General features: G+C 42.8%; 1 protein-coding gene across 3 annotated transcripts; it reads right to left on the bottom strand.

Moving 5' to 3' along the window:
• Window positions 1-619: 619 nt before the first annotated feature.
• Window positions 620-14,858, bottom strand: LOC136519445 (probable serine/threonine-protein kinase SIS8). 3 transcript variants are annotated; one of them, XR_010774916.1, is made up of 14 exons: window positions 14,089-14,858; window positions 12,996-13,433; window positions 12,581-12,684; window positions 11,041-12,407; window positions 10,826-10,866; window positions 9,803-9,871; window positions 8,301-8,401; window positions 5,711-5,789; window positions 5,527-5,625; window positions 5,368-5,436; window positions 2,885-2,934; window positions 2,633-2,809; window positions 1,129-1,294; window positions 620-1,006 (listed from the first exon to the last, which is right to left on the bottom strand). XR_010774916.1 is itself a non-coding variant. In XM_066512848.1 (14 exons), the coding sequence occupies exons 1-13, from the start codon at window positions 14,626-14,628 to the stop codon at window positions 1,180-1,182; spliced, it is 3,249 nt and encodes a 1,082-aa protein (XP_066368945.1). In that variant the 5' UTR covers window positions 14,629-14,858; the 3' UTR covers window positions 620-1,006; window positions 1,170-1,179. The 3 variants fall into 3 exon arrangements, 1 of the variants encoding a protein (XP_066368945.1); XR_010774915.1 differs by having other exon boundaries at window positions 1,095-1,294; window positions 14,089-14,857; XM_066512848.1 differs by having other exon boundaries at window positions 1,170-1,294.
• Window positions 14,859-15,396: the final 538 nt, after the last annotated feature.

The raw sequence follows: 15,396 nt of genomic DNA, 5'->3' as shown, positions 1-15,396 counted from the left end.
CTAATCTTTAATTATATATTTTTTAAAACATATAGAATTGCATTGTTTTCGGAACGAAGGCCACAGCGTTGCCTTGTGCAGTTGTGCTTATCGGTTGCCGTATGGACAACGCAGCACTAGCACATCAAGATGTCAAATCTTGATGATCGGACAAACTAGCTAAACCGGTCTAGCTATAAACAAGCTGTTGACATTTGGCACCATCAACCGGACTACCACACATTTGGCGCCATCAACTGGACTACAACCATCTGCGTGAACATTAAAATCAGCATTGGTTTTTGACAACTGACAACGTACAAATAACTGGAAGCAAATCTCAACTCTTGGCCATCTCAGCCAAAGTTCCATGAATTATTATGATCCAGACATAAGATTTGTCAAGGAGCAACTGAATTGGATGACCAGAACAGCTAGCACATGAAAGGAGTAGGAGGAATTGCAAGAATTTTCTTTTGTATTCAAGAGGAGGGGGAAGGGGAATGTATTTTAAAAACTGTGCACCAGTTGTTGTAGTTTCAGTCAGTCTTCTACTCTGAAAATGACATTCATTGCACACCAAAATAAAAGAGGGAAAGAATAGAGGCTCTGCCATTTTTCCTCACGAAAAGAATGATGATTTTAAGTACAAAGGACATATATTTTTTTTCTTCTTTTGTAATCTAACTGTCAATTACAACAGATTTGTTGAGACGTCATATACACAAGGGCCTGCAAGCGAACCAACAATTTCATCACAAAACATTACAATTTGACGGGGCCTTGAAGATGGAATACTTTGCCATTAGTTCGAGGACTAACAAAAATAAGGGCTGACTGAACAGAAGACGATGAACCCGTTCTACATGTCAACTTCTGACTCCAGTACACCTTTGTGCCTGCAATACTATTATGCACCAACTTTCGCAAGTTTCCTTTTCCCTTTCTTTTCTTTGGCTTCATGGATCTGTGTTATTTGGGTTGGCTTTCATCAGACAGACAGATTCCGCTGGCTTCAATGGAGGACCTACATTGAAGGCAAAAGTACCAAAATTTCACCTGTTCTTCATCAAATGCGCATTTGGCGTACTGTACAAAACAATGGTAATAGTTACAGATGGCCAGTTGCTTGAAGCTGGGAAGACAAACCAATGCACTCTTTTTGGTTTGTGTCATCAGCTGATACTGACCACTATATCCTTAATCATCTGTTTGCTGTACCCGCTTCCTGTTAGGTTGGTTGGCAGGCATGTTTTTTAACAATGGTCTCAAAGAAGCCATGATCTCTGAAAATGACGGTCTCATCCTTGGATCTCTGCACAGAACATTAAACAGAACATAATTGAGACAATCAGTAAGGTGCATAAAGATGGGTAAAGACAAGAAAAATACCACGGTTCAATTTAACAACAACAACAACAACATAGCCTTTCAGTCCCAAACAAGTTGGGGTAGGCTAGGGTTGAAACCCACCAAGAGCCCCAAGTCACGGTTCAGGCACTTCAATAGCTGTTTTCCAAGTACTCCTATTCAAACATAGATCTCTAAGTATATCTCAAACTTTCAAATATCTTTTTATTGCCTCCCCCATGTCAATTTCGGTCTTCCTCTACCTCTCCTCATATTATTAGCTTGGCTTAGGACTCCACAATGCACTGGTGCCTCTGGAGGTCTTCTTTGGACATGGCAAACCACCTCAACCGATGTTGGACAAGCTTTTCTTCAATTGATGCTGCCCCTAGGCGATCACGTATATCATCGTTCCAAACTCAGTCCATTCTTGTGTGACCACAAATCCATCGCAACATATGCATTTTTGCAACACTTAGTTGTTGAACATGTCGAATCTTTGTAGGCCAACATTCTGCTCCATACAATATAGCCGGTCTAATCGCCATTCTATAAAACTTGCCTTTTCGCTTTTGTGGTACCCTCTTGTCACAGAAATGCTAGAAGCTTGTCGCCACTTGATCCACCCTGTTTTGATTATATGGCTAACGTCTACATCAATATCTCCATCCCTCTGTAGCATCGATCCCAGATACCGAAAGATATCCTTCTTAGGTACTACTTGACCTTCCAAACCCACATCTCCCTCCTCCTGTGCAGCTCCGCAAAAGTCGCATCTTCTTTTGGGTTTCATCTCCATTAAAGTGGCTAAGCTTTTACATTGGCTCGCCGCGTCTAACACAACCCTCCTCCTTTACCAGGGCTTGGGACCTGCTATGTTGGGACACCAAAGGCGCCCCACCGTAGGCGGAGTTCACGGTTCAATTTAAAGAGAATGAAATTCAGTTTTTCTGAATATTTACTTGTTATTTCAAGTAATAAAGAAATATTCTGTTTTATCTCTTCTCGCAGAGTTGTCTTTTAATTTCCAAAGATAATTCAGTGAAGCATAAACTGAATGTGAATCCTGAGTAGTTGTATTTATAATTTCCAAAGATAATTCAGTGAAGCATAAACTGAATGTGAATCCTGAGTAGTTGTCTTTACTTCGACAATTTCACAGTAGTAATAACGTGACAAACTTTACCAATTTATGATTTAATGTAAATAACTACACATCTGATGCCTCAACAATTTTATATATGAGTTAACATTGTATAATTTCAAAATTCCATTGCAATTGAGCAAGTTAAAGCATACTAACGTCTGCCAGCATCTCTTGATTATCTCTGCTACAGCAGGGTCCACTGTGCCTGGAATATCAAGCCGTCGTTGCTGAAAACCAACAGCTCCAACAACCTGCATGGGATTCATGCCTTCCCAGGGCTGCAGCAATGTACAGAGTTCCCATAATATGACCCCATAGCTGAAAACATCACATCTGAAAACAAGCGCATAATGCATTCATCAATCACAAAACCATTTAGAATCAAAGAGAGCAATATGTAATACCTACTTCTCATCTGATGGCTCATTTCGAAGTACTTCTGGTGCCATCCACTCTGCCTGCATTTGATGTGTAGTGCAGGCTGTTAGCATAGCAGCCTCTAGAATTATTTAGCCTAAATCAGAGTTTTTGGCTAAGTAAATTAACCACATATGCAAAAACTTATAAAAGACTGCTGGCATGGCATCGTCAAAGTTCCGTGTTCTAACAGGTACAAGAAAAAAAATCAGGGACCAGCTAAATATGGTAAACTTTTCAGAATCTAAAAGTTCTCTCCAGTCTATCATACTCATGCCCACATGGATGCAATAGAGTAAACTATAGCATAATCAAAAGACAAACCACACATGCAAGTTCAGATTGATATCAAGATAAAGTGAATTATGAGTTTTGTACAGGCTTCCAGACCTATCCAATACGATTACCCCCAGGCCCCAGGCCCTCAAGCTACACAACTTAATATCACTGCAAATGATTCAAAATATAACACTCCTTTGCAGTTTATTTCATCCTCATACCCACATGAACACAACAAATATAGTATGTAAACCATGGCATGATGAATAGATGAACCAAATGTGCAAGTCTAGATTGATATCGAGATGAAATGAATTATGAGTTTAAATATAGGCTTCTAGACCTGGCCAACATGCCCCAACCCACACATAACAATTCAAACAAAAAACTTAGCTGATGGGGGAGTGGTGGACATTCACTTATTGTCAGAAGAAGGCTGATTGGTGGGAGGCCTCTGGCAAATTGGTATCACTGTCCAGATCACTGCCTAGCGACAAGATCCTGACACCTGAGGAGCACTAGCGTGCAAGGGGAAGGTCAACTTGTGGTAGCAACGTGTTATAATGGGCTGCTTGGCTAAATCAAGTCCCCTAAGGCCTTGTTTGGATGCATGTGTATCCACCTCAATCCACATGTGTTGGAGTGGAATGAAATGGAATTTAGTTCAATTCCACTCCAATCCACTTCAACACACGTGGATTGAGATGAATACATGCGCATCCAAACAAGGCCTAAAGGAGCAGGTCGGTGCTGGTCCATTGACGCCCAGAAACCAATCCACTATGTAACACTTTGTCGTTGAGGAACTTGCGTGCGGCCTCGGCAGCCAGACACTATGCCTCTTGTTTCGTTGCTTGAGAGGCTTTCTTCCCAGCATCACGGCACTCCCGTTCCTGCTTGCCGCTGTCGTTGATCTCGCCAATATTGGCCTTCTCCAGTATGAAACTAGTTTCGCCCTGGTCTCCATGCCTAGCACTTGTTCCAGCAGGGCTTGGAGACCAGAAGGTGGCCAGCAAAGTGTCGAGCTGCTTGGCCTGCTGCTCATCCTCTTGTTCTGCTCCTTGAACCCTGCCCAGTGCTCCTCGAGCATTTAGATCTTGTCCCAGACATGAAACTATTGAAAATATTGGCCTTCTCCAGTATGGAACTATTGATGTCTTACACGGTGACACCAATGTGTTCTGATCGGTGAGAGGCGGAAAACTTAATGTCCCAGACAGTGACACCAATGTGTAGAGGGCTGATTGGTGAGAGACAGAAAGTGTAGATTGCAGCCGGAGGGGATGGCGGGACGGGGCACAGGATGTCATTTGCGACCTGTTCTGCGGTGGAGGGATGGCCGGTGGCTAGGGCGTGGAGAAGGGGGAGGTTGCCGTACTATTCACGATAAACAGTACCTCGTGAACAGTACCAGACTGCAAGAAAACAGGAAGGCAAAGAGGCAAAAGGTGAGGGTAATAAAAACCTCTAATTCTTTCTCGATTTCGTTGAATACATCCCATAAGTTTTTTAGCCGTTTCAGACGACTCAAGCAAACTAAGGATGGGATCCTTATAGATTGGATCAACCTTTAAAATCAAAGTCGATTCTATCTCTAGTTTCCGTAAACAGAATGAATTACCATTTCTACCTAAACTAGGTACTCTTTAGGATAACTACTTGGTGGGTCCGATAGAGACTAAGAGATAGGGGGAGGGCACGCCCAGGGGGTTGGCGCCCCTGTCTCAGGTTCAGCTAGGGAAGCCGCAGCCCCGGTGCGCCCCTCAGTCGCCTGCTGGATGGATGGGCTGCCCTGGACTGCTGGCTACAGCCGAGGCCTGCAACACTTATATAGTTCAACACTCGCTCTCTTAGGCCTCATACATGCAAATAGGAGCAATCAACAATTATTATGTTTGATTGCGTTAGCTTGGATTCGAACTTGAACTCTATTCAGTCGCAAGAATCAACCAATTCAACCCAAAAGCTTAACTGATAGGAAGTGGCAGATAGTTCACTTATAAAATTCAACAACAATTAGTTTCCTACTATCAGGACGTATGTATTGGTATTATCCTATACATATTTGCATCACACATGATAGAAATGTGTTTTACATATGAGGTATGGTAAATATAAACTTGGTGCTTCCGAGAACAAATTTCTTATTATAACAAATGGAAAATGTTTGATTTAACATTATTGCGCAAGCTTACTGTTCCAGCTGTGGATCTTGACGAGAGGAAGGTACTATGTTTCATACGTGATAAACCAAAATCACAAACCTAAACAAAAGACAAGTAATAATGGTTATATAATATATCTAGAAGTCCCCAAAATTCAAAGCATACCACTTTAATGGACCTACTTATTACCTTGACAACCCAATTTTTGTCAACAAGTAGATTTGGAGACTTCAAATCTCGGTGAACTATGACAGGGGTGCAATTGTGTAAATAATTCATACCACGCGCCTGTGGCAGACAACAGCCAAGTATTAAAGAGAATAGTTGAAGTTCTTAATATGAATTAACACAACCAAAGGTAACTTAAGCGTACCACATCAAGTGCCATCCTTAAACGCCTTTTTTCATCCAACTGGTTATTGGGTCGATGGATGAGCCGAAATAAACTACCCCTGCATTGCCAATACTATAGTTAGCAATCGTGCATTTATGCAAGTTAACTTGTATATAAATAAGTAAAGACAAAACATAATGACCTACGGTCGCGATAACCTATACCTGAATAATGCTTTACCATACTATAAATGCCTATATCCCGTACTCTCTCACTACAGTCCTGCAATGTATTCCCATTTTGAATTAAATCTTATACATCCCCTTCTCTATTTTCTGTTAACTGCAGTGTAAACTTGGTAGACCCTATGGGCACAACATCCCATTTCCTTAGCATACTGATGCACTATTCCGAAAATTTACAAAGTGCATCAGTAGTTTTGCAAAAATATGAGCAAATTCAATGGTGAGGGGCTGATGTTAAACGATTGTTTTCCCACTAACAACTTTCTACGAAGAGTACTTTGGTCATTTTAAAAAGACGACATTGACCAAGCTGGACCAGCAGAAACTCAAAAGGCGATTGATCGACAGTTTCATATTTGTATGTGAGGGATTGTTTGTCAAAGACAGAGAATCAATGGTGATGAATCCACTATCAAGCAAAAGTAACAAAGAATCAATATTGGGAGGAAAAAAGCCACTTGATAGAGGAGCTCAAAGGATGGCAGAAGTAAGGAGTGTAGATTTTTGCCTGAGGGTTGTAGGTTGAGTAGTCAAGTTGGATGACTTGATGATTCTACACCCCACAGAAAAGCTGTGTTGTCCCGATCAGATGTGAGCAGCCGGTTGTAGACAATGTCAACATGATCCTGCCTAGCACAGCAGCACAACTCCCATGCACTTATTTGGGATTGCCAATATCTGATCAGAAGCTTCGAAAATCTGATCTTCTACCATGGATTGACAAAGTTGCAGACAAGCTGCCAGGATGGCAAGCAGCCCCCATGAACACAGCTGGACGTATCACTTGGGTACGTTTCGTCTTGTCAGCGATACCTATTTATGTGTTGATTGCTGTTAAGGCACCGAAGTGGTTCATCAAGGCCGTGAACAAACTTCGGCATGCGTACTTATGGTCAGGTGGCAATTGTCTGGTTTCATGGGACAAAGTGCAGCAGCCGCTTGAGTATGGTGGGCTGGGAACTCTCAACCTTGAATATAAGAGCTGAGCGCTGCAAATAAGGTGGCTGTGGCTTGCAAAGACAGACAAGGAGAGACCTTGGTCAGGCATAGAAGTGCCGGTCCACCAAAATGCAAAAGCTCTCTTTGCCATTGCTTTACAATCTCATGTTGGCAACGGAAATGACACGTATTTTTGGACAGATAGGTGGCTGTTTGGGTGTTGCATTGAGGACCTTGCCAAAAACGTTTGCGCACAGGTACCTCAGAGGCTTCGCAACCGTACAGTTGCTGCTGCACTGCATGATCAACAGTGGCCTAGCGACTTACAGGGAGGACTCTCGATGATCGGTCTCTTTGAGTACTTCCAACTTTGGGACATTATTCAGGATTTCTCACTCTCCCCAAACGAAGACTCTCATACTTGGAGGTTTGAAACTTCAGGCGTCTTCACAACAAAATCAGCGTACCGGGCCTTCTTTCATGGATCGATCAACTTTGAGCCTTGGCGCCGAATCTGGAAAACTTGGGCACCACCCAAGTGCAATGTTTTCCTGTGGCTGGCTGTACAGGATAGAAGTTGGACAGCGGATCGTTTGGCGAAACGGAACTTGCCCCATCCCAACCAATGCCCGCTTTGTGATCAAGCGGATGAAACCATCCAACACCTGCTGACTTCTTGTGTCTTTGCACACGAGTTTTGGTTCCAGATCCTGGCACCACTTGGTCTCCAACATGGTGTGCCAAGCTTAAACGAGCAGAATTTTGAAGAATGGTGGAGAAGGGCAAGTAAGCGCACCCCAAAGGACAAGAGGAAAGGATTCAATTCACTTGTGGTCATGTGCACATGGTTGATTTGGAAACACAGGAATGCCTGCGTCTTTGAGGGTGCCAGTCCCAACATGAATGACCTGTTGCATGTCTTTGACGATGAACACCACTTGTGGTATCTTGCGGGTGCACAGAAGCTTGATGCCTTAGGTCCAGCTCTAGCGACAGGGTAGGTAGGCAGTTAGAGTGTTGGTCAGGTCTCACACAGAGTGTGTGTTTTTAACTTTTTATCGGAGAGAAAAACTATGTTTCAGGCCCTCCTACAGCTCGGTCCGGAGTAGGGGGGGTATAATTGTACGGGACCGTTTTTTTCTCTCTTAATACAATGATACACAGCTCTCCTGCGTATTCGAGAAAAAGAAAGATTCTACACCCCCGGCACAAGTAACAGCAGAGTAGCTTTGAGATTTGTGGAACCTTTTCACATGTTTTACTTCAAAAGATTCATTAGTTTACTCTCAAAGATCCATTAAGTTTGTTTTTTGTAATTGAACACACTTCTTTGAGAAAACACAGTCGAGCATTATTAACAGAGATCGGCACTATCATTATAATCCATGAAGTAGTCAAAGATTCAAAATCTAAAATAATATTTGAACAACGAAGTAAATCGGTACCTTGGAAGAAATTCAGTCACGATGGAAAGATGAGGAACACGAGTGACAGCACCCATAAAAAGAACAACATTAGGATGGCGCAATCTTCTCATTATTCCCACCTAAACATAAATAGATAGTGCTATGAATAAGCATGAAAATTTTGGAGAAGAGTTGAATAATCATAAAAAGCAGACACACCAACAGATAATTGCATGCCATACCATGCAATTGGTGTAAGACAAGCACTAACTTGTTTTGTGAGGAAGATGTGTTTGAACTTTAAAATATATTACCAATCATAAAAAATGTTGTGTTCAAGTCTGCTAACTGTAATTTTTTTACTTTTGAGTCTACTTCTAAACTGTGCAGATCAACAGAGCTTGGTTAATTATCATGCTTGTTAATTTCATGTCATACTATACCGAGAGTGCTAGACAAGCACTTTATTTTGTGACCCAAATGTGTTTTGAAGTGCACTGTTAAAAAAAAAGAACAGTGCTATTTGATGAGGCGGCAGCTACATGCACACAGCTATAAGGAACAATCCCAAAATCCACATGACAACCCTACCAGAAGTCCTTTTATGTTAGATAAAGAAAGTCTAAACTACCCATAGCATATCAACAGTTTCAAACTTTCAATTTTTAATCCTGGCTCCCTACAGGAGTAGAAGGTACCATCAAATCTCTCCTTTTGTCTTGTTTTGAAAATCCACATGGTCTTTGGTACATATGTCAAAAATTATTCTTTATAAATTATAATCGTTCATTAGTAAAAAGTACTAAGGATATCATATGATAATTTTTTACGGGACTAATTCACTCATTTCATTCCCATGTGTCAAATGCTAACAATTTTGCTTTTGAGGCTTGCTGAGCATAAACTAAAACCGCATAAAGAATAGTGATGTATTCAAGTCAGCTGATTGTATTCATTAATTTTTCATGGTCTACTTCTAAAACTTGGCACATCCAACATAACATGTTTTAATACCACGCCATCTTGTACTGAATAGGTAACACATGCCCATCCAAATTTTAACCATTTATGGAGTTAATCATACTAACTGTTAAAAATGTCCCAACACCAATTATTAGTTTGACTGTTCTAAGTTCTAACTAATAAGACCCTGTGTCATTTTTAAGCTCATAGAGGACAATCTTTAAATGTTTTTCACTAATGTGAACTTGATGTCTTAGAAAAAAAACTCTTGCCAGACTATATATATTGCATTTGAACAATTTATTCTAATAAATAAGCCTCTGCTGCTATTGGGATTATTAGTTAAATACAACACAACAACATTTAGGGCAAAATGCACCTTAGCCAAATGGAAGGTATGGAAACTCTGTGTATCTATATAACAGTCTGATGGGCCCAAGATTATTGGCTCAACTGTCTGATGGTGATGGGCTCAAAATTATTAGTTCATTCAGATTAAGAAAATAAATCATTACATTATAAAGTTAGCACTTCCATTTTGCAGTCTTCAAATATTTGAAGTGTGAAAATTCATATACCTCAGTTCTAAATTCTTCCAGAGCATCAGTTGAAATATCTTGTTGCAAGAATTTCTTGACCGCAACTTCCTACAAAGATGAGCCAATTGCTATGATGCAACAGAAGCAGAACAAAATGGAAATGGTAGACTCCTATTCACAATGCACAGGGGAAACAAATGAACTCTGTTTAAGTTATCTAATCAATCATTTTTAGGCCTCTTGCTTTTAAGTTTTAACACTACTCACTCAGTGAGTAAGTCCAAACATCTACAGTAAACCAATGTATCTGAAAACCTTTTGTTTACAGAGAATTGATTCTCTAAGAAATTGTTGAAACACACACTGATGACTACTAGATTAACTTAAAGGTGGATCTCATGTCAATTTATAGAAGTATAAATACCCCCCAGGCAGTCGAGGTTAGTGCCAAAGCTACATATGAGTCCATATATCACTGTGGCACTTAATTGTTCTAATATTAAGTTCAAGTGATATGATCTAGTGCACCCAGGTGCCTAAGTTGCAACTTGCAACAAGATTTAGGACTACCCTCAGGTATGCGCCATTTCCTGTAAAAAAAAAAGGCGCGGGGGGTGGGGGGCAGGGTGGAGAGAATTCTTTCTTATGCATGTGCAACAATAATGAGAAGCTTTACACATTTTGACAAGGTGAAATGATGGGGATCATTTTGTTTCTTCACATATTATTCTAAAAAAAGGCAGCCCCAGTGCACGTAGCTCCCGCTTGCGCAGGGTTAGGGGAAGGGTCCGACCACTTGGGTCTTTTGTACACAGCCTTTCCCTGCATTTCTGCATGAGGCTGTTTCCAGGACTTGAACCCGTGACCTCATGGTCACAAGGCAGCAGCTTTACCACTGCGCCAAGGCTCCCCTTCTCTTCACATATTATTCTATTATAAACTAATCGTTCTTCGTTACACTAGCTCTCATTTTACCATAAGTTAAGTTTATTATTCAAACTCAATCTTTTTCTAATTTAATAATTTATAAATACTACGTGACAATGTATATGAAAAACTTACTGTTTCATGCCATTCGCCTCTATACACTTCTCCAAAAGATCCTGGAGAATTGGAGATAAAAGAAGAGAGAGTTAGACGGCATTGGAAAAACAAGGAAGCATGATTGCTTTTCAAAGTATGTTTTATCTTTAGCTTAGTAATACTGCAAAAAAACTGAGTCAAATTATACAGGCAGGGCTATGGAACTGAATTTGCTAAGATCAAGAGAATTGTACCCAGCCCAACTCGTTCTCCAAGGGTAAGTTCTTCCCACTGGATTTCAAACTCTGCAATTTCATCAAAAGCAATTTCAGATCTTGCACTCTCTGTCCCAGTTGACCTATCAGAGATTCGCTCAGCTTCCTGAGGTGCTTGAACTGAATCCTTTTCATGCTCAAGGGCATTATCCTGTCCATGATTTGTTTCCAGCTGATCATCATCGAACAAGTCATGTCTACCTTTTTGGATTAATTTATTTGATGTTCTTGGCAAGCAAAGCAATTGACAACCAGGATCCAAGTATTCATATTGCTTGTTAACAGCAGCTGTAGTAGCAACAACTGCAGCAGCAGTGGCAGCAGCTGCAACTGGCACATCTAGTTTAATATCGCTGTTAGATTTCGCGGCAGCAACGACCATTGAAGATGCAACCACTGCAGCTGTTGCAACAGCAGCAGCTGTAACAGGCATTTGCTTTATAAGTTGTAATGGATTTTCCTGAGCTGCAGATGGTTCATATAGAGGTATAGAGGGATTGACGTTATCCCGGAAATCAAACTGATGGTAAACACCTAATCCCTGGACAGGCTTGAGGTCAGGAGGCGGCCGATAAGGAATAATCTTTGTTTGGAGCTCATGTCCAGGATGATGTGGTAATGAAGGACCAAGGCCAGCACAACCATCGTGTGCTGTGGATTCAAGCTCATTCATTGTCCTTATCATTTCATCTTTTGTTTGAAACATAGATGTGTCGTAAATAATCAGGTCCTTTGGTTGTTCCTTAGATTCTTCTGAAAACAAGTCAGGTGGTGGCACAACTCCACTTTCAAGTAATACAGCATGGATCTTTTCTGCTATCTGAGGGTTCTCTTTTGCAGCACTAATCATATACTCCAAGACATCTTTGACTTTTTTCCTTCGTACAGCTGGAGTACTGCCCATCTCAGAAGATGGAGGAGAACTTGATGACGAATTATTTGATGTGATCGACTTATCTTTGCTTTTTGCAGTCATGGTATGATCTGTATTAGATTCATGAATAATAGGCACGTTTTCACTTGCATATGTGCTAACCGATAGCTCCTCAAATGAACTTGATACCCCAGACCCAGGTACATCAATGTCACTCTGGGCAGTTATTGCTCCATATGGACCAAAATGCCCAGCATTGCAAATGAATCCTTTTTCAAGCAGTTCATTTCCAAATGAACCGTGCATGGAACTTGAAGCTTCACTGAAAGAGGAAACCAACTGAGTGGTAGTGTCATCTTTGTTAACATGTTGATTATCTATAACTAAGCTATCTTCCAATTCTCTGCCCAGGTCGGCACCATCTGATGAAATAAGAGTACCAGGATCTATCATGAGATCAACGATGCACTCCCTACAAGCATGTGGTATATTAAATGATGATGTATTAATGCAATGCCAACTTCCATTACCCATTGCTGATACAAGGGGCTGAAATCAGAAATCTAGACAAAACTATTCTAATCCCTAATATCCAAGTACTGAAAGAGACAGACTCTACTGTCATGGAACTGGTAAGAATAGTACCTTCCATCATTAAATTTCACAATGTTCAAAGCTCCATCATCTGATCCAGTGTACTGCCTTCCTTTAACTAGTCGGCAAGGAACAGCAAGCCTGTCTGCCAAAACCTGGATGCAAGTATGCGGAGAATAGAATTAAAATACTGAAAGGCCACAAAGGAACAAGTCTTGTGTGCATTAACATGGGTTGAACCGATGTCATGTGTCAGCTGAGTACACAACAAAAATTAAGTCAGGTTTTATGCTAATAAATAAACAAGAAAGCGACCATGTCAAATTCTGTACTGAACAAGATATTGCATTTAAATATGATTTTCCATCCACGACAGCATTTTTCATGCATATTGTTCATGGCAAACTTCATAATTACAAAATTAATGTGCCTCAGATTGCTGACCATATTGCAATTTGTTACTGACCTTAAAAAGCAGTGCACGGTGACGAGCCAAACCAACTGTCAGCTGCCCAAGAGGTATAACTGCACTTCTTATATCAGCTTTCAACACACTGCTCATATTCCGGTACTTCAACAGCATGCTTTCTGGATCAATGACTGGTCCACCCATGTGGTTGGAAACTAAATTAGCTAGAGCCTGAACCAAAGAGCGGCCAACAAATTCTGATTTTTGCGAGCGAAATTGCACAGCCATTATAAATGCCTTCTGCTCAAGAGCTACGAGTTCAGAATCTAGTGCTCTGTTGACCAATACAGCATCGGTTTTGACTCCATGTGAAAAAGGCAGTGCTTGCAGTTCCGTCAAAGAGGGTATGGTTGATAATGCGAGCTCATCCCCAGTGGCACAAATGTCATAGAAACCATCCAAGATTTTGTCGTCATAGCTAAGGGCATTGAAACTCTGTGAAGCACGAACAAATCTACCATATGAGGAAGTGAGAAAATGGTAAGAGTCAAATATATAGGGGGGTTTAACTTCTGAACAATCTCTGAAGGAGAACATCTTATGGTGGTTATCGGCTGCTGGCTATATCTAGGATATAGAATGAGTATTTCAGTGCATTGCAAATGCAGCTTCTACAAAAGTATGGGCAGCCAGTAGTTTCTAGTATAAAGCTAGGCAGATGTTCATTATGCTCAAAAACAATTGAACTCGCTACAAAATTATGGAGTATTTTTTTCAGTCAAAACAGAAAAGGTTACATCACGGAGGATGGATAATCCAAGGTGTACTATTCCCAACTAACATAATTTCAGAGATACCAGAAAAGGAATTTTCATATATGCCATATCGAGATAAGTTATTGTATATAATTACACTACCCCATGACACACCCCATTCCATTACAGAATATAATTCAACGGCTATCAGAAGAACATCACCATGATGGATAGCATCATGCAACAGACCTTTGACCAAGCTAACATATGAATGACAGACCCCATTTCTGCTCTAACGTCCAATTTGCATGAACACAGCACAGTGAGATCCCATCGCGGTAAGAAAAACAATCTAGTCTAGAAGATAGTGGGAGGGGAGTGGACATGCTGAGTACCCAGTATCGGAAGGCGATGACCTCCGCGGGCGAGCTCTGGATGGCGCAGGAGCCGAGGCTGATCTGCTTGGCCACCTCGATCTGCATCGCCTCCGGGTCCTCCCTCACGCTCATCTCGAGGGCCAGCTGCATGTGATAGTCCTCCAGCTCCGCCTCCTGCTTCTCCTTCTTCTCCATCTCCGCCTCCCGCCTCCTCTCCTGCTCCGCCTCCTTCCGGGACTCCCGCCTCGCCCTCTCCTCGTCCTCCTCCTCGGCTGCCCTCCTCTCCTCGACAGACGAAGCCAGCGCCGGCTCCTCCATCTCCACCTCATGCGCCGCCGCTGCCGCTGCCGTTGCAGCAGAAGCAGGAGGCGGCGGAGGTGGTGGGTGGTGCGGCCGTCCAGTCACGGAGCTGAGCCAGCCCGACAACCCGCCGGAGGCGTGCCTGTGCTCGATGCCACCGCCCTTCTTCGTTGGCAGCGCGGAAGGTGCCGACGGCGACGAGGCGCCGTCCCCGGCGGCGGAGTCGCCGATGTGCAGCTTCCTGAGGAAGTTCTTCATGCCTCTGCCCCGCCGCCGCCGCCGCCGCCGCCCCTGCAGCTACCCGTGGTGGTGGGGCGGTGGATCCAACATGGCTACGGCGTCCCTACGGGTGCGGGGGCGGGCAGGAGGCGGAGTGCGAGGATTGACCTGCCCGCGTGTACCCGAAGCCGCATTAAATTATTCCCGTTAATTGCTTCGGCCGCTGCAACTGGCGACCAGCCAGTTGCGTCGCGCCTGCTTCTCCTGTTCTGCTCTGTCCTCTCCCTTCCTTGTCACTCCTCCCCCACGAGGCCACGACGAGCTGACGCATGCCGTGAATCAAATCAAATTCATTTTACTATAGTATATAATTGGTTGAAAACTCAAATTCGGGGTTAGAGTGTGATTGGTGGTAAGCAGCGAGTAATCAATATGGAAAGGCACCCGGCTGGCGGCTGGTCACTTTCCCCTACTGTAGATGACAGGTCGGGCCAGTGCTGTATAGGCCCACAAGTCAATGACTGTACTATGTGGCGCCTGCGTGACGTAACCTGACCGGGTGTACGAGCGGGAAGAAAGCAAAAAGGGCGACACGGGGTGAGCCCGGAAAGGGAAGGCGAGCAAGCGGCTTTGGACGCTCGGGTCCCGCGGGAGAACACCCCCCAAGCCTCATGCTGGTGGGACCAGAAACGGTCGGCCCACTTGCCGTCGTCGGGTGGCCTGCAGCCTGTCGCTCTGCAAGCAGGCTTTGCACCTCGCGCCCTCGTAAGTTGCGCGCCCACCAGCATGTGGGGTCTGGGATCGCGG

The sequence above is a fragment of the Miscanthus floridulus genome, chromosome 18, assembly GCF_019320115.1.
Source record: "Miscanthus floridulus cultivar M001 chromosome 18, ASM1932011v1, whole genome shotgun sequence".
Classification (NCBI taxonomy): domain Eukaryota; kingdom Viridiplantae; phylum Streptophyta; class Magnoliopsida; order Poales; family Poaceae; genus Miscanthus; species Miscanthus floridulus.
This window is presented reverse-complemented; position numbering and strand designations above follow the sequence as displayed.

Excerpts from the sequence above, each read along its gene's own strand:
- LOC136519445 (XM_066512848.1), bottom strand. The coding sequence starts at position 14,628 with ATGAAGAACTTCCTCAGGAAGCTGCACATCGGCGACTCCGCCGCCGGG. Across the intron at positions 10,867-11,040 it reads TGGAGAACGAGTTGGGCTGG|GATCTTTTGGAGAAGTGTAT; the intron begins GTACAATTCTCT and ends CCAATTCTCCAG. Across the intron at positions 5,437-5,526 it reads ACAAAAATTGGGTTGTCAAG|GTTTGTGATTTTGGTTTATC; the intron begins GTAATAAGTAGG and ends TCTTTTGTTTAG.